Source organism: Dermacentor albipictus, chromosome 1 (genome assembly GCF_038994185.2).
Source record: "Dermacentor albipictus isolate Rhodes 1998 colony chromosome 1, USDA_Dalb.pri_finalv2, whole genome shotgun sequence".
NCBI classification, from domain to species: Eukaryota; Metazoa; Arthropoda; class Arachnida; order Ixodida; family Ixodidae; genus Dermacentor; species Dermacentor albipictus.
The window spans coordinates 385,474,354-385,498,391 of NC_091821.1; the positions used below are offsets into that span (position 1 = coordinate 385,474,354).

Sequence of the window (24,038 nt, forward strand, 5' to 3'; positions counted from 1 at the left end):
GATGAAATGAATAGATGTCCAAATTGTGTTCTTGTTCGGTTTAAGCAAGAGGCAACAGTACTTATGTAAAGTGCAAGTTTTTGCAAATAAGCTTGCAGTTGTTAGTGTGCCTTGTGCTCATCCTGCTTTCTCATTTTGTCCATTGGCACCGTTTGCAAGGCATGACTTCTGACTGTTTTCGAACCTTGTAATGTTTAGAGAAAAGCACTTTGAACACAGAAATGTGGTAGCATTGAAACAATGTGCTCACACTTTCATGTTATTCTTTGCAGGCAGCACCTGACAACTGTGCTCAGCTGATATCAGCGATTGGAGACGTACCACGCAAGATGCAGTGGGCCGTCCTCATGGTAGGCGGCGGACACTTTGCGGCAGCTGTGTTTAACGGGTACTGCACTCCCTTGCTGTGGCACTTTGAGCTAGGGGTTAGTCACAAGAGGGCTCACCAGCTGGCAGGGTGATCTTGAAAGGGAGGGCATGCCATGCAAATGTGCAGCACGGAAAAATTTCAGCCATCTGCTTTGCTAATGCCAGTTTACAGGGTGATTTGTGTGCAGAGGTTTCTTTGCAGCAGAGTTTCGAGAGCCCACTTTCAATATTAAGATTGAAGTGAGACTTTTGTTGTGCTTGTAGTTCTCCTAACTTTAATTTCAATCTTTTTGTCAATGAGAACTTCCGAAAGTGTTCAGAAGCCTAAGTTAAAAACGATGGCTCTCTAGTGATGGTTGTTATTGCCAGTTTGTCTAACTCAGGACTGCAATTCAAAATAGCACTATCCAATGGAAGAAAATACAAGCAACATTGTGATGTCTGCATTTTGTAGCGTAAAGCTACATTACGCGGGTTGGAGCCGAGCTTCGCGTGCTTCTGCGCCTGCCATACTGCGCATGCGCGAGAGCCGCGTGATGTCACGAGAGGAGCAGCTGCGTCACCCTCGCTGCCGCCGACTACGGTGCATTCCATAGGTGTGATGTTGCAGTCTCTGCAGACGCGCCGGTGCCGTGTGTGCCCGCTGCTGCATTTAAGGCCTAAATATAGTCTGACGTAGCCTGAACGCGTGCACACGTTACGTCACGTTGGCGAGAACAACAGCGCCTATAGTTCAACCCATGGTTCGACACATTGGCGCCGCCAATGTAACCAGATGCGGCCAACCAGGCCAAGGCGCTCCGACGCCCACGGCGTCTAACAACGCTCGCCCACGCGCTAATAATGTCGGACAACGCACCTTTACGATTGCGGTGCCGTGCGGCACTGCGCATGCGCGAGGAGGGTGCACCGTGCGTATAAATGCGTGGGAGAGATGGTTGATGCAGTGCGCTCGACATAGAGGTTAAGGAGAGTCGAGCCGCTGCCAGTCGGCGCAAAAGACCGGAAAATTAACCAAACATAATCTTTACGCTACATATATCCTGGCATAGCCGAGCTAAGCCACTGCCAACTTTTTTCATTTGCTGATGATAGCACATGCCTTGGGTCACGTTCGCCTTGTAAAACCCATTGCAGAATGTCGATTTGCCCCATCCACCACCTCAATAATCCTTTGTAAAGCAGGCTGAAGTCACCTGTTGAGACACATTGGATTGCAGTACTAAAGGTACGTACTGCTCTCGTGTTCAGGTCAGAATCCCTGCTCCACAAGACATTCCACACTTACACCGTCCGTGCCAAGCAAGGTGGCTCTCAGTCAGCCAGGGATGGTAAACAGAAAGGCAGCCAACCCAAGTCTGCCGGTGCTAGTCTTCGCAGGCACAACGAGATGTCATTGGTGAAGGTGAGCTTTTGATATCCTTGATTTGGGACCATATCTTGCAATGGTTTGTTTGAAATTACATTCTTCCTGCATTGCTTTTTTACTTGCATGACACTATGCCTTTGTTGTCACTGGGATTGGCCTTTGTGCGATGCATTATAATAGGATTGGCAAAAAAGAATATTTATAAAATAATCCTCTGAGCAATATTTGTGTAGCGTTGTTTGTAAACAATCTTGCTGATCTGTTACAAAAATAGAGAAGGCCGCAATTTTGTAGCGATGTCTTTTCCCGATGCTAATGCCTTTCGGTGCTTTTCGCATTTGTGATTGGCCGTGTTCGACGCTTTGCCTGGGCGGAGCGTCTCTTGACTACTCACGAACGCGAAAAGCGCGAAAGGCATTAGCATCGCGAAAGGCATTGCTGCAAAATCGCGAGTAAGGAAACAAACTGGCTGCTTCGAAGAGTCAAATGTAATACTGTAAGCTTATCAGAAAAAGAAACATGAAAATTACAATCATGCTCTGAATAAGGATATCAAATCAAATTTGTACGAAACTAAAGAAAAAATTACTGAAAGAGGCATGAAAGTGGATCCAAACCTCTATGTATACTGCAAGTTTGTTTTTGCTACAGAAGACAAGCTCTGTATAGCGAGTGTCGGAAGATATTCGCAGAGTGTTTTTGCGCATAAGTGCATTCAATTGTACTTCCTTCAAGATGAACATTGAATGAAGTGGACATGTTTCCAGTCTGTCTAAAGAAAAGCTTGTGCTATACAATGTAGTGCATTGAAAAAGTCCAAACAATGAGTCTTAGAAGATTATATTGAAACAAAAATGCTCTCTTCTTCCTAGTGCAAATGATGCCACCTTGGTTTGTTGGCAGAAATAGCATACTCATGCCATCACAGCCCACTTATCTGCCTAGAAAAGTGGTCTGCCACTACCTTCAACATCAAAATCTGCACCTTGTTCATAGATTTGCATGTTATGATGCAGTGTAGCCAGGCTGCACACTTCCCTAAACTTCCAAACTTTAACGCTGTGGCTTTGTGGGACTTCGCAACTTCAGGACATCCAAGATTTGCTGCAGTCCTGGTCTGAAGAACTCCAGAAATGCTCAGCTGTGTTCTACAGAGCCCCAGGTGGAAACCGGGCAGTGCTGTTTTCTGGCAAGAACCCACCTTTTCGCAAGTCTGACCCACGGATGCGGCCAATCCCATTCCCGACCAATCGGGCTACATACAAGGAGGTGCTGCGAGTCCATCGGATGTTGTGCACAGTCGAGTGCTTTGGTAAGCAGCAAGACTTGCTAGACTTCCAGTGGGCTTTGCATTGAGTCTTTAGAGGCATAGAATTGGGAACGAAATGTTCCTCTGTACATAGCATGTGTAATGCAAGCCTGGTTAACAATTGTCTCTTAAAACTGACTGCCACAGGTGCACATTCAGTGCTTCTGGTAATTTCTTATCAACTTTATAGTGCAACACACATGCTTGCCCGGTACACTCGGTTTCAGTGTCGAATGAATATATTTGGTTCAGGTGATCCTGCACACACACACAGACAGCTCTAAGGCTTAGCTTACAAAAACATCTTCATGGCAAAAAAAAAACTTTAAAAAATTGCAATGAGATAATGCTCGGTAAATATCATTCCTGCATTTGCAGCAACACTTCAATACATTTACAATACAAATAAACTGCCTATTACAGTGTTCCCATGCCACATTATTGGCTATAACAATTAAATCTGGCTACTGGGTGTCTGCACCGAAAATAAATGGAATTTGAAATCATGGAAAAAAAAAAAAGAGCGAGCTGCTTTGTCACACATGTCTTTGTCCCGCACACCCCACACAGCACGCCTTTGTCATCTCTCTTATCTCCTTTCCACCCCTCCAAAGTCAGCGAAAGGTGGACTACAAAAAGGGTCACTACAAAAAAAAAAAGAAGAAGAAGAAGAAGAAGAAAGGAAAAAAAAAAGTGCGTTTTTAGCGACGGGATTTGAATCTTGGCTTCTTACCACAGCAACCCAATGCTCTGTCCATTAGGTCACAATGTCTTTTTTTTTTTACGTAGTATGCATTGCATCATGTATAATAGTACTATATGCGAGAATCGTGCAAGCACTAGCCAGCACACCACATATCGATGCCCTATAAAGGACTTATAAGTCACGGCACGTGCACCATGCACCACATAAAACAAGTACATAGTTTCGAACTTAAAAGAGTGGCAACAACAGGCAACTTATCAAAAAGTAGCACCAATCCGGCTGAAATTCTGTTAGGTCATGCATGTCAAAAACATGTATGACCTAACAGTAAAATTCAAACAGCGCTAGACGACAGGACCAGAAAGAGGAGGAGACAAACACGGCACTGAACTTACAACTAATGGAGTATGGAGCATGCCACGACTAATGGAGCATGCCAATTCATTGGACAAAAAAGACACTAACCTGGCAAAGCATTTCAGTATTTCTAAATGCGTACCTTTCTTTGACGGTACACAATTGTTATTTTTTCATAGTGACAAGACTTTCCAGAAGTCGCTGAAGCATTCCATATAATCAGAAAATGTAATAGTTGTGTTAGCAAAACATCTGTAATCTTGTCAGTGAAAGAAATGGCATTGCTGCATAAAGTGTAGATTGCAAGGCAGGTACATCGCGTGCGTATGTTGGCTGTCTGGAGTTTATCTGGTCACCGATGTATGACCGGGCACATGCGTGCCCAGTTTTGTACATATAAGTTGACTTCTTACTTCAAATAAATCAGTTGTAAGTTCAGCGCCGCTGTTTGTCTCCTCCTCTTTCTGGTCCTGTCGTCTAGCGCTGTTTGAATTTTATTGTTACCATGGAACACCAACTCGCCCAATCCGCTGCCCTTCTGCATGACCTAACAGAGTTGCACCCAGACTGTGGCCAGCTCTTGATAAATTGCCTGTCATTGCCATAGTTAAGTTTCGATAAAACTAGACGTCCAGCATTTCGGACCAACATGCATGCCTTCATTAAGCTCTGTAGCCCAATTGGAAAAAACATATCAAATTGTATGTCTTCTTCGTGGACTGCAATCAAGTATTAGGTGGTATGCTTACCATATTTGCATAGTTCTACCACACCACCGATTGTTATGCACAGTTCCCCTGGCACACTGGAGGAAAACGCAGGCATACTGGAAGAAAAACCTCCAGTGTGGAGAGAAACTGGAGGGAAACCTCCCAATTTCCTCCAGGCACAATAGAGGAAAAGTGCACGTGGTGTGCCGCCGGCGGTAGAACGATGCTGAGGTGGTGCAGCCACACCAACTGGTGGCGCGCCGCTGCTCAATTGAGTGAGGGAACAGCAGCTTCTTTTTTTAACTTCCAGAAGAACTTTCTCATGGACACTGAAAAGAAGGAAGTTCAGTGCAAATTGACAAGCTATTTCAACGTTGCTGAATAAAAGTGCATTGGCTGCCGTTCATGTGGCTTCGAGTGTTGCTGCTCTGCATGACGTGTTATGCGGAGCAGTATCGCCCAACTTCACACGGACCATTGCTTTTGAGTTTGTCACTGATCACACCTATTTTCATACTTTTTGAGCTTGCTTTGGATAATATGATTTTGGGGGGGTACGTTTTATTACCTGGTTCCCGTGTAGATCGTATCAACAAGACTTCAATGTATAGAAAGGCAGTGCGGAGTAAAAATATCTACACAGCGTTGGAGCGCCCGTACACATTCTTACAGAGAAATTCTAACTAATCTTATATGTATCAAAAGGAACACCAAGGTATTTAAGTGGTATGCTTGTCCATTGTATACCAGCATAAGTTGGGTTGCGCCACCATAATCCAAACCAAAGACCTGAGCTTTTTAACCGTTTTACCCTTTGTTTAGATCCATTGTTTATAAACATTCTAAAGTGCAGTGACATTCTTGGTTTAACATTTTGGATTACAAACTCAAAGTATTGGCTTAAACAGGTGATCTTGCCTTTTTCTGCTCAGTGACAGAGTTCTATCATTGACTGAAAAACTTGGCACAGCTTCTGGTGCCCAAATAAATTAGGCCACACGCACGTATACTACTATCGTGCCAGCACCAACTACCTCTTCCTGATGGTTGCCATGTATTGATCATGATAATGATTTTATGCTATGGCACCTACCCACAAAGCGTGAGAGACCGAAAATCGACCGCTCCATAATGGGCCAACGCCAACTAGCTCTTCCAGATAATTGCTACGTAGTCATGACAATTATGATTTCCATACGATGGCACATACAACATCGGGGGATTGACTATGCAGTGGTGCACTTGGGAGGCTTATGCAGCTCCTGGCAGCATGCTGATTATGAAGAGTTCAGTACTATGGCGCATACCCACAACGGGGGTATTGGCCGAGAAGCGGGCAGTACATAGCCAATGCCAGCTATCTCTTTAGAATGGTCTCCGCGTTTTCAGGAAGATTATAATTTCAATACTGATCGCACATATCTTTCTCGTGACCTAATGCCATAACTATGTTTGGCATATTTACTTGAATCTAACACGCATTTTTTCCAATAATACAGGTCCAAAATTGCATGCGCGTTAGAATCGAGTTTGACCGTAAATGTTACCATATTGCCCTCGACATTCCAAAATGGCCGCCTCGTACGCGCTTCGAACCTAGCTGCCGTAGCTTCTTCCATGTGCTGTAGCACATCTGCTTAAGTTAGTGCACTGTCCTTCTTCCCAGTCTTCCCAGTCTTCCTCTTTTTTGCGTTTGCTCTATCAGCATGGAAGTGCCCACTGTAAAGACGGAAAGCGATCACGGGTGCGGATACGAACGGAAATAAGGCTGCGTCATGGACTTCCAGTTCCTGAAACTTGTGTGCGGTACTAGCACAAACAGGAGGGGCGTTCTACTCCGGCGACTGCTGTGTACGGTACGGTCATGCGGCCCCTGTCTTGAAAGTAATCTGCGATGGAGACAGTCTACGCATCTAGGCGCACCGTGCTGTGTTCTCGTCGCTTAGTTCACGTTGAAGCAAGAGGCACTTCCTCACTCCAGCGTTTTGATGAGTCATGTTTGCTTGTGCACGCATGACACCATGCTTGTTAATTTAGTTAGTAAGTGAATGTTTAAAAGTTTATATGGCCGATAAAGCTACTATCTTTACTTTTCGTATAGCTGTCTAGCAATTTGCTATTGCAATCATTGCTTCACCTTTCTGGTGAAACTGTGACTTTCTTTATTTATTGCAACTTTAGTGCATTGGAAGTAAATCTTTGCTTTTCCAAATGAGAGAAAGTTGTATTTCTGTATGAAAGAATGAGGTGCACGGTATGGTAAAGGACTTTTCTTTTTTTAGATCACGGCAAACGGGTGCGCATTACAATCGAGGGCGCGTTGGAATTGAGTAAATATGGTTCTATTCCCATGATGTAATGACTGCGTAACCAGCTGCATAAACACGTGAATGCATTGATAAAACCACAACTGCTGCGTTTTGTTTCATTTCATTTATTTACTTTCAACGTTAATAACGTTACAGAGAGGAGTGGCCAATGTGGTGTTAATAGATCCAGTGAGTGGAAATGGCAGTCTTAAGTTGTTGACGTTGATGGAGGTAAAATTGGTGGGAAGGTGGTTCCTGTCTGTGCCTATGGTTGATGCAAAAGAATGGAAATACATATTAGTATGACAATAAGGCATACCAACTTTGAACCAATTTCTCTCATTGCATAGGATTTCATTAATATTTCATAAAAGCTTTGCTTAAGCATTGATTCAAAGATGTATGTTGGATCTTTTTTAATTTTTTTGAATATTTAGTTTACAAAGAATTCTTGAGGTGTGTGCCAGTTATACTTAGTAGTCTAATAAGCACGTAAAAATATAAGTACACGGAACTATCCAAGCTCAGTGAAGACCACCCTTGCACGCGAAGTGCAGAATGCCCCCTTTCAAGCAGCTTGATGCCTTTTATTGTGATAGCAATTGTGTAGACACTCCAAGTGCATTTTCACCATCAGCATCAGCATCAGTGTCAGTGTTGCCGTGAGGTTCCATATAAATTGCAAGGACCATAACACTGTCGCCGCACGCCCTGCGCTGCATGTGCGAGTGAAGGCATGTGAGAGGAGCCAACGATCTCGCCCGCATGAAAGAGACAAAAGCGTGGAAGAATCACGCCATTGTTTGTTGTGCGCGAGGCACCCAACGTTGCGAGGCACCACAGGTAAGGGAGAAGGGGGTGCCATTCTTCTTCGGTTGCAACTGTGCATGTGACGGCATATATTGAGAGCGATCTCTGTACAGGGCAGAGTCTAGCTGCGTCAGTGACTCATTGCTTTGCATTGAAGCGATAGACAGCACGAATGTCGCTTCAGTCGCTGCTGCTGCTGCGTTTCCTCACTCCAGCATTTTGACAGCAAGTTTCCGTGGTCATTCAGTCAGATGTGTTCATGTTTGCTTGTGCACACGTGACACTATGCTTGGTAATTTAGTTAGTGTGCCTATGTTTGCAAGTTTATAAGGCCAATAAAACTACTAGCCTTACTTTGTATAGTTGTCTACTAATTTGCTATTGCAATCAATGCTTCGCCTCTCGAGTGAAACTGCAACTTTTTTAGTATTCTAATCCCCTGCTTTATTATGTGTTGTAAGAAGGTTCCCATTGTCATTGCGAAATTGTTTCATTTGTACAGGCAGCGAAGAGCAGCTCAAGGGACGAATTCCGGTGTCACCGAAGATGAATGTTGGCGTCAAGAAACCTGGAAAAAGTGTTGAAGTGGGATCAGATGCTAAAGTTGCGACCAGTGCTGCTTCTGCAGGAGATGATGTCAGCTCTAAGCTCGAGAACATTTCTCTTTCTGACGCTCCTCATGATTCGTTGCTGCCTGTTGCGCCATGTGACTCACCAAAACTGAAAAGCAAGCTTGTTGGTAAGAACCTAGCTACCCATTTGGCTTTTCCCTTTGCTTTGTTATATTCCTTTTCTCTCATTTTATTTATAAGGATTAAAAAGTATTGTCTTTCACCTAATTCCTTGCTTTGGAAAATAGCATTCTTTGTGCATCTGAATTGGGTGTCCTGTTCATGACCACCTCAATGTGCGCGTTCAGTTGCCATGCTTGACTGACCCCCTTATATTTTATCTTGTCTTTGTGTCTCACACTGAAGTGTCATGGCTTCGATCATTCACGAAGTTAAGTATAAGGGCACTGTGCAAATCTCTGCATTATGAAGAAATGTTTCATACTTTGTTACCCTTAGTCTTGCACCATCTCTGAGTTTGTTTCTATTATGTGATGATGCTTGGAGCAAAACACAATATGTGTCACGCGTAAGGTAGTGTTCACATATTTGCTACATTTATCGCTTTTTTTTCTGTCTTTGTCTGTGTTCGATTTTCTATATGATACTAGCATTGCTTCTTTTGCTATTTCCATGAACATAAGCACTTTTTGCTTCAGTGCCTCTCCTTAAACCTAAATTTTCTTTCGAACTGCTGTATATATGCTATTCGAAGTGTTTCCCTATAATCGCTCTATGCTAGTTCTTGCACAAGGCCATCTTGATTGGGGGGTTATGTGCATGTTCTTATTTATTTCATTCATTCATGATACCCATCCCTGAGCCATACTTCTCATTAAAGTTCTCTCTATCTCTCTCTGTCTGTCTCTCCGTTTCTTGCTATAGTACTTTGCTTTCTTTTTGATGGCTTGCTTATTCTGCTCTTGCCTTGCTTTCTTCTGGCATGCATTTCTTTTCTTCTCATTTTTCTTTTTTTCTTGAGGGGTGGAGGTGTATTCATCCCGTCTGTGCCACGCTATCATCCTGAATTCTGACCAAAAATGCCTAACTATTTTTAAAGGCACTAGTTGCCATTACGTTTTACTTCCTCATAAAGAATAAATTTGCTTTTGCTTGTTCTGCGCCATGGATCATGGGGTGCCATCTACCAAAAGCAAGACGGAGCACAGACGAAACTAGGCTTGCCCATGATATTGCTCGAAAATGAAAAGTATCGTCAAAAGTTTGGACTCTTCCTTGGCAGTTTTTACCAGAAACGTGTGGCCAAGTCTAGTTCCGTGCCTTTGACTTCGTCCAAGGCACGGAAGGGGTGAAAGTGCATGTGCATCTGTGGCATTGATTCATTGTGTGGTCTTGTGAGGTTGCAGACATTTGTTGGCTGTGTAAAAATTGATAAGATAAATGACTTGTTTTTTACTGCCTTTGGTTAGGTACCCTGCAGTTTACAGAAGATAAGACAGACGATGACTCAGGTTCCGACTCTGATGCCACTGTGAATTGGGAAGTTTCTGAAGAAATTGTGGACTTTAGTGATCTGAGAGAATTTGCTGGAACTAGAAAGCCACGCAAGAAAAAGCGCATAAAGAAAAAAGGCATCAAAGATGCAGAACATGCTGAGAAGCCAGGTGAGGAGCTCATGGCTTCAATTTAATTTTTTTATACTCACAGCAATCTAGATGAGGTTGCAAAAAGTTCTGAATATTTTCCAAGGAGGCCATAGTATCGTATTTATTCGAGTATAAGGTGAGTTTCTTTTTCTAGAATCCTTAGCCTTTAAACCTCCCACCACATTTGTGAGGCTGATAGATTCAGTTATTGTTTCAGTATGATGGCAGTTGCACCATATTTTCAGCGATACAGATTTTAGACACCAGCGCATATTGTAGCAACTAATAAACCTTGGCTTGTGAGGCTGTACCATATTTTTGTGCAAATAACCCACACCGAGAATTGGAATAATTTACTAGCAAAGGCGAGCCGTGAGTTATTTGTAAATTACACCTTGACATATAACTTCACGGCAGTGCAAGTTTTGCCTTATGGTGTGCCTTTACGGCGGTATGTGTGGCACTGCCATAAAGTCACGATAAATTAAGCGAAACGAAAGTGGATGAAAAAACAACTTACCGCAGGTGGGGAATGATCCCACAACCTTTGCATTTCGTGAAGGTTGTGGGATCATTTCATTTCCATTAATTTATAGTTTTTTTACTTAATTTATTAAGCACAAGTAATTTCTCCTGTGTTGTCCTTGGTGTCAGTGTTTGTTGGCTTCTTATGATATGACTAACAAAAATCGGGCCCCTCGGTTAACCCCCTTTCTTCTCATTTACTACCATGAAGTCATATCATAAGAAGAAATATGCGTTGCTGTGACATCACACCTCAGTACGAAATCTACACATGGCTCTCATCGATTATTCTGGGAGCTTCCGATTATTAGGTATTTCAGGCAATTCCGTAGAGTCTGAATAATTTGTCGGCTACTCTGTCGCCTTATATGTGCATACTTAAATTCTTTTTCTCGTGGCCCTCAACTGGCACCCTCATCTTATAACCATCACTGCCTTATAATTGAATAAATGTGGTATTAATTTTTTGATGAGCTGGTCCAACAGCAATAATACAAGCTACTGCCATCCACAAGTGCTCTTTTACCTGCTAGTGTGCATTGGCTAAGGTCACAGAGGAGCATTAAATATTTGCAGAACTTCAGAAACAAAAGAAAATAATTATAGAGCTCCACTCATTATCTTTATATATTCTGGCAGAAATAGGTTGATGGGCTCTCTGCTTTTCCTATGCAGAAAAGGTTGAAAGGCCAACTTCGTTCGCGTGAGCCTTGATAATATTGTGCTGGTAATGCCAAGTGTATTGTGCTTATCTGCTGTATGTTGGTATAAATTTCATTGACGTTATAGTCACAAAGGGTCTTTGTATCTTTTCTCTTTTGAAGACAACAAGACTAAGAATGTGAAATAACTAATGTTTTCAGCCTATTTGCGGCGGGGGGGCGCTATGTTGTTGAATTGCAGATGTCGCCAGCACTGCAGTTGCTGAGTGCTTGCAATTTTTCACCGTATATGCAGACCAGTACATAAAGTTTTGTATTAATAGGCCAGGACAATGGCATCACAGAGCACTTGTTATACAGTTTGTAGGCACATGTTTGCCTCTTTGGTGGTCACATGCTTCTGATGGTACATTTGACAGGTTCCCATAGTACTCCTAATCGGTCTGCAGAGAGGCAGCACCTTCACGGTGACAGCTCAGGATTACTGCTTTTCACGGCGACTGCTCAGACCAGTTAATTTTTGTATCAGTTACGATTAACTACACTGTATTCTAAAGGAGCTAAAGACTTAAAATAGAAAGTTTTGAGAACTTTTACTGAACCACAGCGTCTTAATTAAAAAAGATAAGAAAAAGAGAAACTTTGAAATTTGTGACATCACACTGACGTGCTGGCACTGAAGATCTTGCACTTAAAGAAAAATTGAAGCTTGGCTTTAATTTTCTTTTCTAGTAATCAATCTCTTACTATGAAATTAATGAAAATAGAGTTTTGATATAGTATTTCATCAGTCTAAACTGACTTAGTGTTTCTTTTTACTGTTTATTTAAGGCTGCGTAAGCTCTCTTTTGGGATAAATTACTTAAATTTAGCATCCTGTCTTTTTTTTTTTTATATCCAGTGCCGCGAGAGTTCAGGGCACTCAAGACAGCTCTGTTTAATGCCTGCAAGGCTGCCAACAAGGAAGCTCTGATTTCTATCCTGCAAGCAATTTCTGGACATGGCACGAAGGAGTGTGAAACTGCTGTTCAGGAAGGTGTGGAAGCTGGGATACCAGGGCAGGCATCATCTGCTACTGTAGAAGACTCCTTTGTGCCTTCAGCTGTGGGCCAGTACTGTCTGCTCAGCCCAGTTGGCTCTGACCCAGATGCAACCCCTGTTGTTGAGAAAGCCGTAGAATGGGAAGCTCCAGCCAGACTGGAACGCTGCGATTCGGTTGAGTCTCCATCGCTAACAACATGTTGCGAGGTTGTGCGTAGCCATGGATTGGAGCACTGCCTACTCAATGGACCCGTTGATTTTTCAGACTCGACACTTCTTCACTACTGCGCCAAGCTTTCAGCTGTAAAGCTCATCCATTGCCTCTTGGAAGCAGGCGCTGATCCTGCTGTAAAGCAAGTCCTTTTCAGTTTTTCAGTTCTTGCTCATTTATCGCTGTAGGGCATAGCAAAATTACACACTGCTTGATGTTCTCAACTTGAAACATGCCTCAGATTTAGGTTTGGTGGAAACTTGAAGGGAGGCCGAAGGGAACTATCAAGTTTAGATTTATTGCGATCGCTGTCCTGCTATCACAGATACGTAACACAGTTTCGTTGTGAGCAGAGGTGCATGACTGCCAATGCCAGCTTGAATTACTATATATGCTAGCTCCCAGTGACATTGTAGATTTTTGACTGCTTCTTCTTGAAATTATACTTAGTTATTTAGTGATAAAAAGCATTGCATTGCATTTGAAACTAATAAAAAGATTTAACCTGGAAACTATCATGCAAGTGGTCATGGCAGCTATCATGGTCATAGAAAAGACAAATACTAGTATATGTGAATATACATATGTAATTACAGTATTGTGACATCACAATACTGTATTTTACTGTATATTTGCATATAATAGTATTTTATTGACATCACAATAACATATTTAGCATTGCAGTTCAGGCTTAGAAATTGAAGTAAGAAATATTGCCTTGACCTTTTCCACAAACAAACAATACTCTATTGCTGATAAAAAGTGGGTAGAACAGTAAAAGTTTTAAACTATACAAGCAAAAACCAATTCAGTGATTCTCCTATGTGGCACTAAGGCTTGCAAATATGAAAAAACAGTTAAGAACATGACGAAGTTTATTGGTATTTCCAACTTCTTGATAATACTGATTCCAATGATGACACATCAAAAAGTTGCATACAAGTTTTGCACACACTTTTCAAACAAGCACTGCATCCTGATGACAAAGTTTCTGTTGTGTTGCAAAACTGGGATTTCTTTAAAATCACTTGTTATTTACCTTAAATGTTAGGCTTAGTAAGTTGAGTTTTTAAGGCATTTTTCAATAGCTATTCAGCTGGCTCGTCCGTATATGTCTCAGTTCTCACCTCTAGCAAAACATATAGAAGCATAATTACATGCCTTGCTGTTGAGTTCCTGTGCGTATTCCTTTTTTTAAAAGTTTGTTGTTGGTTTGCACCTTACAGAAATACTAAAGGACTGACCCCCTATGCAGTTTGCTCGGACAAGCAGACTAGAAATGAATTCAGGCGCTTCAAAGGCTTGCACCCAGAGCGATACGACTATGTTGCAGCTCAGGTGAGGTTTCTAAATGTTGGCTGTCTTTGTTCCTTTATAACAATCGGGGAATCCACTGTGTTGGCTCAGTGGATATGGTGTTCTGCTGCCGAGCATGAGGCCATGAGTTCAATTCCCGACCACTTTCTGATGATGAAAAAATACCCAAACACCTGTGTGCGCAGATTTAAGTGCAGGTTGCGAAACCTTTAGGTGGTTGAATTTAACCTGGAGCCATCTACTGTGGCATCTCTCATACCCTGTGTGTAGCTTTGAGATGTTAAAACTGTAATTTGAGTTTGAGTTAACATTGACAGACTCTTTCTGCATGGGGCACCTGTGGAGTTCTTTTCTCTTTCTTTCTTCTTATTGGCATTGCATCTCGCACATACATGGTGGCCATTGTCAAAAGTAAAAATTAGGGTTTCTTATGGTATTGTGCATAAGTTAGTTGACAATCTGCACGATTGTGTTCGAGTTTAATGCTTCTTGTGAGCATGGTATGCTGAATGGTGTGTGTATGTAACATCCTACCGATCTATTCATAGCACAGACCAGCTAAAATGCCCATATCCTGCAGTAATTGTTGAGATGAACATTGTGCTTTTTTCAGTCTAGTATCTATTATAGTTCTCTAGCCAAGCTGGAAAAAAAGAAGAGAATGCCCTGCTGTGAACCTAGTAGGATAGATAGTATGAAACACTCAAATGTTGATTGATTGAAATATTGTTAGTACTACAGTTAGAAAGAACACATTGCAAACATGGGGACAGTGCCCATTGGCAACAAAGAGCTAAAACAGTACAAGCGACACCCTAAACCTCATGGACTGCCAGTTACCTCATAGTCATTGACTGTACCTCCCATGAAAGAGCAAGCACAATTTTCTTTGTGTTCTAATGCTCAAGGACAGTGCCTCAGTTCTTTAAAAGTGATCTTTTGTATTTTGCGCAGATACCAGATGCTCTAACTGAAGAAATGGAAAAGGAACGCTCTGAAAAGCAAAAGGAGAAGCGGAAGCTCCACAGAGAGAAGCTGAAGGTTCCGTCTCGCTTTGCCAAGTTGTTGGGGTTGTGCATGTCAGGGGCTGTGCAACAAAATTTTTTTCTTCTTTTTTTTCTCTCTTTTATGACTAAAATTTATCTTAGTTTATGGGGGTCCTAGGATCTTATAGGAGTGCTGACCACTGCGGGTTCGAGCCTAGCGAGCCGCAAAACCACGACAGCTGTCGCGCTGTTGCACATGCTCTGGCCGCAAAGGAGCTACCAAGCACTATGCACGCAGGAAAACACAGTATTGCCCTGAGCTGGTGGAAACAGTTTATTGTCTCCTGCAGCACCCTAGACTGTACAAACACCTGGTCCCAGGGTTCACAGGAACCAAAGGGCTCCGGTGCCAAGAGCGAAAATTCAGACAAGGGCACCTATAGCATGTCACTGTGAGAGCAAACGCTCTCGCGACACACTGTTGAGAAAAGTCCCCACGTCTTGGTGCTTGCTTTCGCAATAACCAATGGGCCAACTCGCGGGAGCTCAGGCAATCTCCTTCGACTTGTGCCTCTGATAAGTGCAACTTGGCGCAGTTCGACCACGCACGAGTGCTAGGTACCGCTCTTTGACTTAGCGTACAGAAAGGATCAGCACAAGGTATGCCCTTGCCGTATGAGCAAAGGCACCGTATGCGAGCTCAAGTTCTAGACACAAAGGGGCAAGTGGACGAAAGGAAAGTGTGTGTATGCAGTGCTGGTCCCAGAGAGAATACCTGCGCTCCCGTCGGGAGGAGCCGACGGTGGCTATCCCCGTGACGTGAGTGCCCCCACCGCAAACCATTGTAAGTGGAGTGCCACCGCCGACAACCATCGCGAGTGGAAATGGGGAGAAACATAGGGATGGCAGAGCAGGTAAATGCCCACGCAATTGTGCCGGGGCATACTTGTATCCCCACAAGGTTCATACACAACATGCACCATGAATATATTTGCCGGGAAGGTGTGTAAAGTGGAGCTTTTGAATTGAGCACATGGAGTTTCTTTAGTAAGCATAGTCTTTACAAGCCAACTATTCTGCAAATTAATGTTAGGCATTTGTGAAAGCTGGGTCATTGTAGTGCTGGAATCTATGACTTATGGAACTTTATAGACTTGGCCTAATTACTGGCATCACTAAAAACTGCCTGTGTCGCATTCCAATATCTCTAGAATGGCCTGGCTTCCTGGCGGATGGTTCCACATATTTATTTGGTGCCGTGCTTGTTGATAATCGCGTATGAAAGAATTCACTTTTCACAGCACTATAGCTTTTATCATGGGCACTGCCTTCAGCATGGCTCCCTACAACATGCACACACTAGGCAAAGATGCCAAGCGTAAAGCAGTGATAGCTAAGCATGTGTATAAATGTAGTTCACAAGAAGCATATGCTCAGATATTGATGCATGTAATGCAATCATGGGCATTCCACAAAACGTCATAGTTTGTGTTTGTTTGTTTACAGGAAAGAAAAGCTGCTGAAGTTCAGAGACAACAGGAGGAGCTGGAGAAGAAAAGATTTTTGTCCCTAAGTGACAGAGAAAAGGTACGATAAAGGACCGACATAAGGATACAACTTGAGGCAAGGATTTGTGAGATGTACTCATGAACTGTGACATCTGCAAAATTTGCAAGCACATTAGCAAATGCACTATGGTCTACCTTGATAGGGCCATGATTTGCTTCATCACCTCCAGCAACAAGTTATTTTTTCATCCACTTTCATTTCTCTTGTCTTCATTATTTTCTATATTTCAATTTCAACCACAGCTAATTACCCCTATGCTTTCCTTGGCTTCATTGCCTGTTGGCTTTATATGACACAAATATGTAGGCACATAGTTCATTAAACATATAAAGATGCATTGTTTTAACTGTTTCTAATAAATTTAAAACTTGTTTGTACAGTCAGACTTGGTTGATACTAGTATGCAAGCTATCAGTTTGCATGGCCATCTGGTGTACCACTTGGTCAGGGAAAGCAGCACATGATCGCAGATATTCTACTGTTACTACAAGCTGTTTCTTCGGTAGTAATAGCTTGTTTTCATTATTAATTATTTATGTTAATGTTTGTCTCTGCCAGTGATGATAACAAATGAGATTGATAAATGTCAATATAGCCTGTGCAGTAAATTATACCACGAACCATATTCCTCCCCGTTAAGTGATGAAGCTTTGGCTCAGAGTGAGTAGCTAGGTTTTAGCCTTCTAATTTTATGTAATAAATGTTGACACATTAGCAAACAACAAGATATTATTCCCATAGATTGTGAACAAGGCTCCCGTCAGGGGAGCCAAAACGTCTTTCATTTATTTTCTTCTGTGGTCAGCATCTTTTTGACTTATTATAAAAATATCTACATGGTAATGTTGATAGAAGGGTGCCCAAGAAATAACTAGGAGCATTATGACAAAATTTCTGACACTTCCGAATCGGAAGTTCTGAGTAAAAAGCATTAGACTGAATGAGGTGTATGGAGACACATTGTACCACTCAATTATGCGCAACACTCCCATGACATCGGAATAGCCACATGCCGAGTTTGTACTATACAGTGGTGTCTGGAGGTCACATGTTTTCTGATGTCCCAAATTCGCCGCCTTCAGCTTGAGAGTCTCGGCTGCACAATAAGCCCTCGCTGCATAAATCGCATGGCAGCATCACTCGGTGACATTGGCCAGTCGGTCAGTCAGAATCTTAATAAGACAAGCTGTATTGACTTGACATAGCCGTACGTCTGCAGAAGCTCCATCCCTGTAGCTTTCCCTTCATTGCCCCAGACAGTTGTCCGCAAGTATAATCTCCCAGGCATCCTGTATGAAAGAGCTTTCATCAAGTGTAAAGTGTTTTAACTGCCTGCTTTGTGTTGGAAGAAGCAGAGGTGCATTTCTGCACTCAAGTTTCCTCCTAGCATGCACGTGCAAACCCCAACAAGTGATGTGATAGGCTTAAGGGCAGTTTGTAAGTTTTCAAAGTTGGGGGCAAATCTCAGAGAAGTTTCACTGCATCAAATTTAGACATAAACCAGCAGCTTTTTTTTTTTGTGACATGTATCACTTCTCCATTTTTTCCGCTTGTTTCGTGGAAGTGCGTACTTATTGTGCATTACCTCTCTCTGTTATGTTTTTCAGAGGGCACTGGCTGCTGAGCGGAGGTTTGCAAAGCAAATTCTGGAAACTAATGGAGCCCCTGTTGTACTCATGTAAGCAAACTTTTTTAGTGTGCCGTATAATAATACAGTACTGGGGTTCCTGAATTCTCATCTGAGCTTTGATGTTTCACGTACTGCACATGTTCATTGCAGTCAGGCTTGAGGGTTTCTTATTTTGAACAGAAAAATGCCCAAAAGCATTCACATATAAATAACTTACAAAGCTGGTTTGCAGTAAATATGTATGGCAGCAAATACAATAATTACAGTCTGTGCATAACTGTGTATGTTGCTTATGGCAGTGGTTCTCAAGATCTTCACTGTCATAGACGGCCTGATTTGCTCAAAAGTTATTCAAGGAAACTTCCACAGCAATTAAGGGTATTTTGCGTCTTAAGCTACTCAGGTTATGATTGGCTGATTTATGTATCATGCATGGTCTGTGACGCGAAAGAGCTGGGTTTGCCTGCACACTCGTGAAAAAAATGTTCATGATTGAGCTTAGCTTGTTGCCGATTCTTTCAATATTTTTAGAATTCTCAATGTTTGTTTGACGATACCTATTATATTTTTGTACTGCTCTGAAGCTTCACTTTTGTAGATTTGTATAAATAAGTGCTTAAAATAATGTCTACCCTGTTTTTGATAAAGAATTCTGCAGTAAAAAATTTGGCCGTTTTTGATCAAAGGGACACAAAAGGCAAATATTAAGTCAAGCTAAAGTGATAGACCAGTTCTTGAGATTCTCCAAGGCATCAATGTTACCGCAAACAGAACCGTAATAATGGAGAAATTGAGGTAAATGCAGGACATGATTAGAGACTCTCCCGCGACATTTAAGTGCTTGCCCGATGACGAAAGCACTCCTCAGATAAATTCTGTCACCAGTACTTTACCATTCATTCTACCAAACGTACTTGTATGGTATTATAAGACGAACTAAAATGCTACTTCTCCAGTTCTATTTCACTTTTAGAAAAAAGAACTAATTCGATCGGCTCCGTGCTGCCCACGCTTTCGTGTTTCAGTAGTTATCACGTAATGCTGCGCTGGTTTTGCTGGCTTGCGAAACTCGTTATGTCGCGGGAGGCCCGAACAGTCTACACCACTTGATCAAAAAGCAGCCGTAGCGGCAAATCCGCTGCTCTGTTCTGGCTTGGTACCGCCGTCTGTTGGGTGCTGTTTTAATCACTGATGTCAGCAAAGGGTGGGGATGACAAATGCAATGTCACCATGCCCCCAGTTCAGTGGCGGGATATTTGAACTTGAAAAAGGTATTCAGGCCCTTCAGATGCAGTTTTCTTGTAAACTAAGTCTTTTCTTGGCATGAAACAAGCATTTTGAGGTTTCTGGAATGGTATTTAAATAGTCCATGTCGACTTAGTATTTGCCTTTAGTGTCCCTTTAAGATTTAGGGCAATTGCATGACATGGAAGGGGTTAACATAAAAAGTGGCACTACTACATGCCAGTTGCAAGGATGCTGGTATAATGTTCTGATGAAGGCAGACGAGGCTTAAAATCTGGTATAAAACAAACTGTATTTGCTGTTTTTGATGTGTTGATCTGAGTTCATGTAGAGAACACGGAGAATAAGTATTGTCATCAGAAATACCTTGTGAGCAATTTTTGCTTGCTCTTTCATTAGATGATGCTTGTCAGTATCATGTCTCTCAAATGACCTACAAAAACTCCTTTTAATTCTCTCGGTGTTCCCTTGAGTTCCACAGACTGTGATTTGAAAAAGGCTTGCTTTGATTACATTAGTTGATAGTATTGGAACTGCATAAGAAAATTCATTCAGTGAATATTTTCCAGGAGCCCATGTTGACATAAATAATGTGTAGATGAAATAATGTGCGTGTGTGGTGTAAAATGTGTCAGTACACATTGGAAACACAGTATTCAAAGAGTACCACTTCATTACATACATGTTGATGATGATAAAAATGTTTTTTCTTTAATGCTTTAAGTGTTTTATTATCTTGACCAAAATGGCATATGTGCGGTAGGAAAGCACGCCCAAGTATAATAAGTAATATAATACATTCCCAAGCTTACTTTCCTGCACATTTTTGTTTTAAATTTTGAGTGCCATGTTATTGACTGTTTATACTGAATAAAATTTTAAAGCGAATGTAGGCACTTATAAATGGGCATCAAAAAAACATACATGTATCCAGGCGGCTGCTTCACTCAGCAGTTTGTAGCATGTTAAATTACACCTTGATGTAATGGCGCACACCGCAGTATGAAGTTAGAAACACAAATTTGAAATATCCAAGTGCCTATGCTAGACCCTTAGTCGAATGACAGTGCCAGAGAATTGCACATAGATGCTTACACATACCAGTGTAACGTGCAGATGCCCACACATACGCTATCTTTTTGGAGTTGTTTTGTGGTACTGCAAGACAAAGCAACAGATACTTTGTGCAATTGTTTATGCAGAAGGCGTCCTTTCTTCTTTTTTTGAGAGAGAGAGAAAGAGGTATTGTAACAGCCAAATGTTTTGCCTTCTCAATTTCGGCATTTAATAGAGGCTCCTGCAGAATAAATACCTTGTGGCGCAGGAGTAGTGTATAAAAACTTGCAGTGCAGTGGTGGTGTCAAGGCGGAATGATGTAGCTCGCCCTGGTAACAGCAATGCGACTCGTGCATCGACATGGCTGCTCTGCCGGCGTTGACAACATAATCTTGGATTGTAGCGCGAAGTGAACATAGACACAGAAAGGAGCAGACAGGATGAGTGCTAACTCTCAACTAAATTTTTATTAAAACGAAGAACATATATATATATAGGTGATTGCAAAAACCACAGTATAAGAATGTGACAAGGTAAAAAACATCCGTTAAACATATCAGGAGGTATGGAAGTCAAAGAAGGAAACACAAGAAAAGATTACTTCAGATTAGTACACGTATTGTGAAGGTACTGAAATTCGTAATCTAACAGAGACAAAGATGCATGTCTAATGCAAGTGTCTCCTAATCTTTTGATGTGGAATGCCTTGATTATTTGCTGTGTGCTTTTGCATTTGTGTCTGGAAAGAATTTTTGTGTCTTTAAAGAAAGCTTTACAACCACAATTGAAACAATGTGATGTTAAATGTGATGCATTAGGGTTGTTCAGTGAATGTTTGTGTTCTTTTAGTCTAATATTAATGCACCTGCCGCTCTGTCCAATGTAAGTTTTCCCGCACTTGAGTGGAATCTGATAAACTATACCGGTGTTACAAGGCACTAAAGGGGACACATGTTTAACGCTGCAGTCATCTCTTTTTTTTTTTTTTGCCACCCTGTTCAAATTTTCTAGTATTCTTATTGCTGAGGTTTTTGCAATCACCTATACATATATGTTATTCGTTTTAATAAAAATTTAGTTGAGAGTTAGCGCTCGTCCTGTCTGCTCCTTTCTGTGTCCGTCTTCACTTTGCGCTACAATCCAAGATCATGTTACCATACCAACTCGCCCACCTTTCTATCCTTTGGTGTGACAACCGCCAGTGTGTGGCGCTACCGGCATGCCAAAGCCTCCCTGCCACGGATCGCGTGACAGCTCAGTTGAGACCATTCGCCGCGGTGTGAAAAGCAGTTTGCAACATTCAAAATTTAGCACATTGTTGGCTAATGGACTTCAGCTGGGACTTTTGAAAAGTTTGTACCAGGCTTGATCTTTTTACCGAGATTCTACTGTAGTCATTGTATACCTGAAGTTTCTTATATATGCCATTTCATTATATGCCAGTGTTATGAAGTGTTATGTTATGGATTGATCTGTATTACATCATCCCATCCTGTGTTCTCTCTTTCCAGGCGTTGCTTTATGTGTGGCACTGACATAACCGGAAAAGTTCCGTTTGAATATAGCGCAAACAAATTTTGCACAATGAATTGTGTCAAGGAGCATCGAAAGAAGCCCCAGACCAACCGTGCCTGATGTGCCTCAGTCATTGAGATGTGCCTCCTTTCTGCTAAGTCTTGCTTGACAGCTAATCAGTGGCTTCACTGTGTGCTTTTAGATGAAGGTCAAATGAGCTACTTATGGATGTTTCTGCTTATGCAAGTGTCACTGACTGATTGAGGAAATTGTGCACTTGGAATAAATTATTGTTTTTAACTTTAAATGTCTATTTTGTGATATTTAATTGTATTAATTTGTGAAAGGGCAGTATGCACACCAGGCACGTACCCCAAAGGGGGGGGGGGGGGGGCCCTCCCGCCTCTGCCACCACACCTCACACACATTCCTAAAGCACCGACAAATCAATCTGTTCGGCGATGAAAGCAAAAGCTGTGTGAGAAATTAAGCGATCTACTAAGGGAGAGAGCCAAGGCGACAGCTAAACCAGCAATAAAAGTGAAAATTAACAAATATAACTGTTGTTTGTGAAAATATTTATCAACCAACATCATTTTATTTAGAAAGGAAGTGGAGAAAATGCTTCCGGAACTGAAGAATAATTCCGTGTGTTTGGATGACGCTTCTACAGTTATCAGTCGAGCTGCCTGATGTAGCCACTTCTCTGCTGTGCTAATGTAGGTGTTTTACTAACCTTTCGTGGTGGGTGCAGTATGTCTAGAACCGCAGCGTCCTGCACTCTAAACAGTTGTACGGGAGTGCTGACCATGCACCATTACGTAACTTCCCAAATAACAACACGAGTCTGTTTTGCTGCTTGGTAGAGCAGTAAACGAGCGATCCAAAGCAACTGTGATTGTTTTGCAAATATGTATTTCTCCATAATTATTCCAGAGCTAATTAAAGAAGCGCTACTACAATGTTTTATTTTACACTTTCGCTTGTTGTTCTTGGCAGTGTTTTTTCTACGCTACTTTAATGCAAGAGTCCATTTGATGTGGTTCCTTCTTTACCAAGTCAAGGAGAAGTGTATGTCACAGGTGTACCTGTGAGATACACCTCATGTCAATTCTCTTTTGCAGGTTTACGCATCTTTATGGTGAATGGTGGACATAATTCACATTTGTGCTAGTAAAGGTACCTCCTCCCCCTCAACTTATTTGCATAGAAAAGTTACCTTGGGTTTGCCACCCCCCCCCCCCCAAAGAAAATTCTGGGTATGTGCCTGATTCACAACAAAGATTTATTTCAGGTAAGGTCTGCAGATAGTCAAACTTTGAAACTTCCTCCTTCATCCATTGCTGACATGGGAAGCCACAGAGGTGTTGGGGGATACCAGCGTTGCAAGACGAATTTGTCGGAAAGCATCCGAGTCTGACCTTGGCACACAATTCAGTGCACACTAGCAAAGCCATGCCCTGCTGCAAAGCATTTCAAGGTTTCGCTGCTGGGCAAGTTGGTTCATGTATGTATGGAAAATATCGACACGAACTGAGCTGACCATAGAGACAACCATCCCGCTTTTTTATTGTGATCGCCATCATACGGGTATTCCGAGTGCACCCATGCCGGTGCCGTCATGTTCAAGTTGTATATAGTATGTGCTATATATAGCCTACTTCGAGCGGGAAAAGAGAATGAAAAATGCGTTCTGTGTACACTACACACAGCCTTACTGTCTCACATGCTATGCTGCAGCACTGGCATGTGAACTTGGGATTTTAAAAAAGCACTTTGCAGAATGGGCGATGCCTCATGAAACATTGGCTACATATCTGGTGGTATAACATGGGTCTCAGGGAAAGGAGTACATCAGTGTGTTCCTTGTATTGTCACGTGGTGGGGCTGAGGACTACCTGCCGTGTCCGCTCTGACGTGCCCATATATCGCAGCACCAACATGCCTCATACCATTAACCAGAAGAGCTAACTAGTAAAAGTCCCAGCAACGTCTCAGCAGATCTACTGGGAAGCTTTCACTTGACTTCTTATGTTTCCTGCTCAATTTTTTTTTCCTGTGATTTTCTCAATTCACACTTTTACGTATTCTTATACTCTAATGCTGCCTCAGATTGCTCGCTGA

The 24,038-nt window shown here is 42.1% G+C and overlaps 1 protein-coding gene across 2 annotated transcripts in view; it reads left to right on the forward strand.

Moving 5' to 3' along the window:
* LOC135902410 (tRNA endonuclease ANKZF1-like) overlaps nt 1-22,221 on the forward strand; it is a 39,797-nt gene extending 17,576 nt beyond the window's left edge. For both annotated transcript variants that reach the window (XM_065432432.2, XM_065432431.2), the window contains exons 7-17: nt 277-388; nt 1,621-1,774; nt 2,828-3,050; nt 8,442-8,678; nt 9,981-10,175; nt 12,246-12,738; nt 13,823-13,934; nt 14,868-14,954; nt 16,406-16,486; nt 18,076-18,146; nt 21,911-22,221. In XM_065432432.2, coding sequence (XP_065288504.1) covers nt 277-388; nt 1,621-1,774; nt 2,828-3,050; nt 8,442-8,678; nt 9,981-10,175; nt 12,246-12,738; nt 13,823-13,934; nt 14,868-14,954; nt 16,406-16,486; nt 18,076-18,146; nt 21,911-22,034 — 1,889 coding nt within the window. In that variant the 3' untranslated portion in view covers nt 22,035-22,221. The remainder of the gene's footprint in view (nt 1-276; nt 389-1,620; nt 1,775-2,827; nt 3,051-8,441; nt 8,679-9,980; nt 10,176-12,245; nt 12,739-13,822; nt 13,935-14,867; nt 14,955-16,405; nt 16,487-18,075; nt 18,147-21,910) is intronic.
* Nucleotides 22,222-24,038: the final 1,817 nt, after the last annotated feature.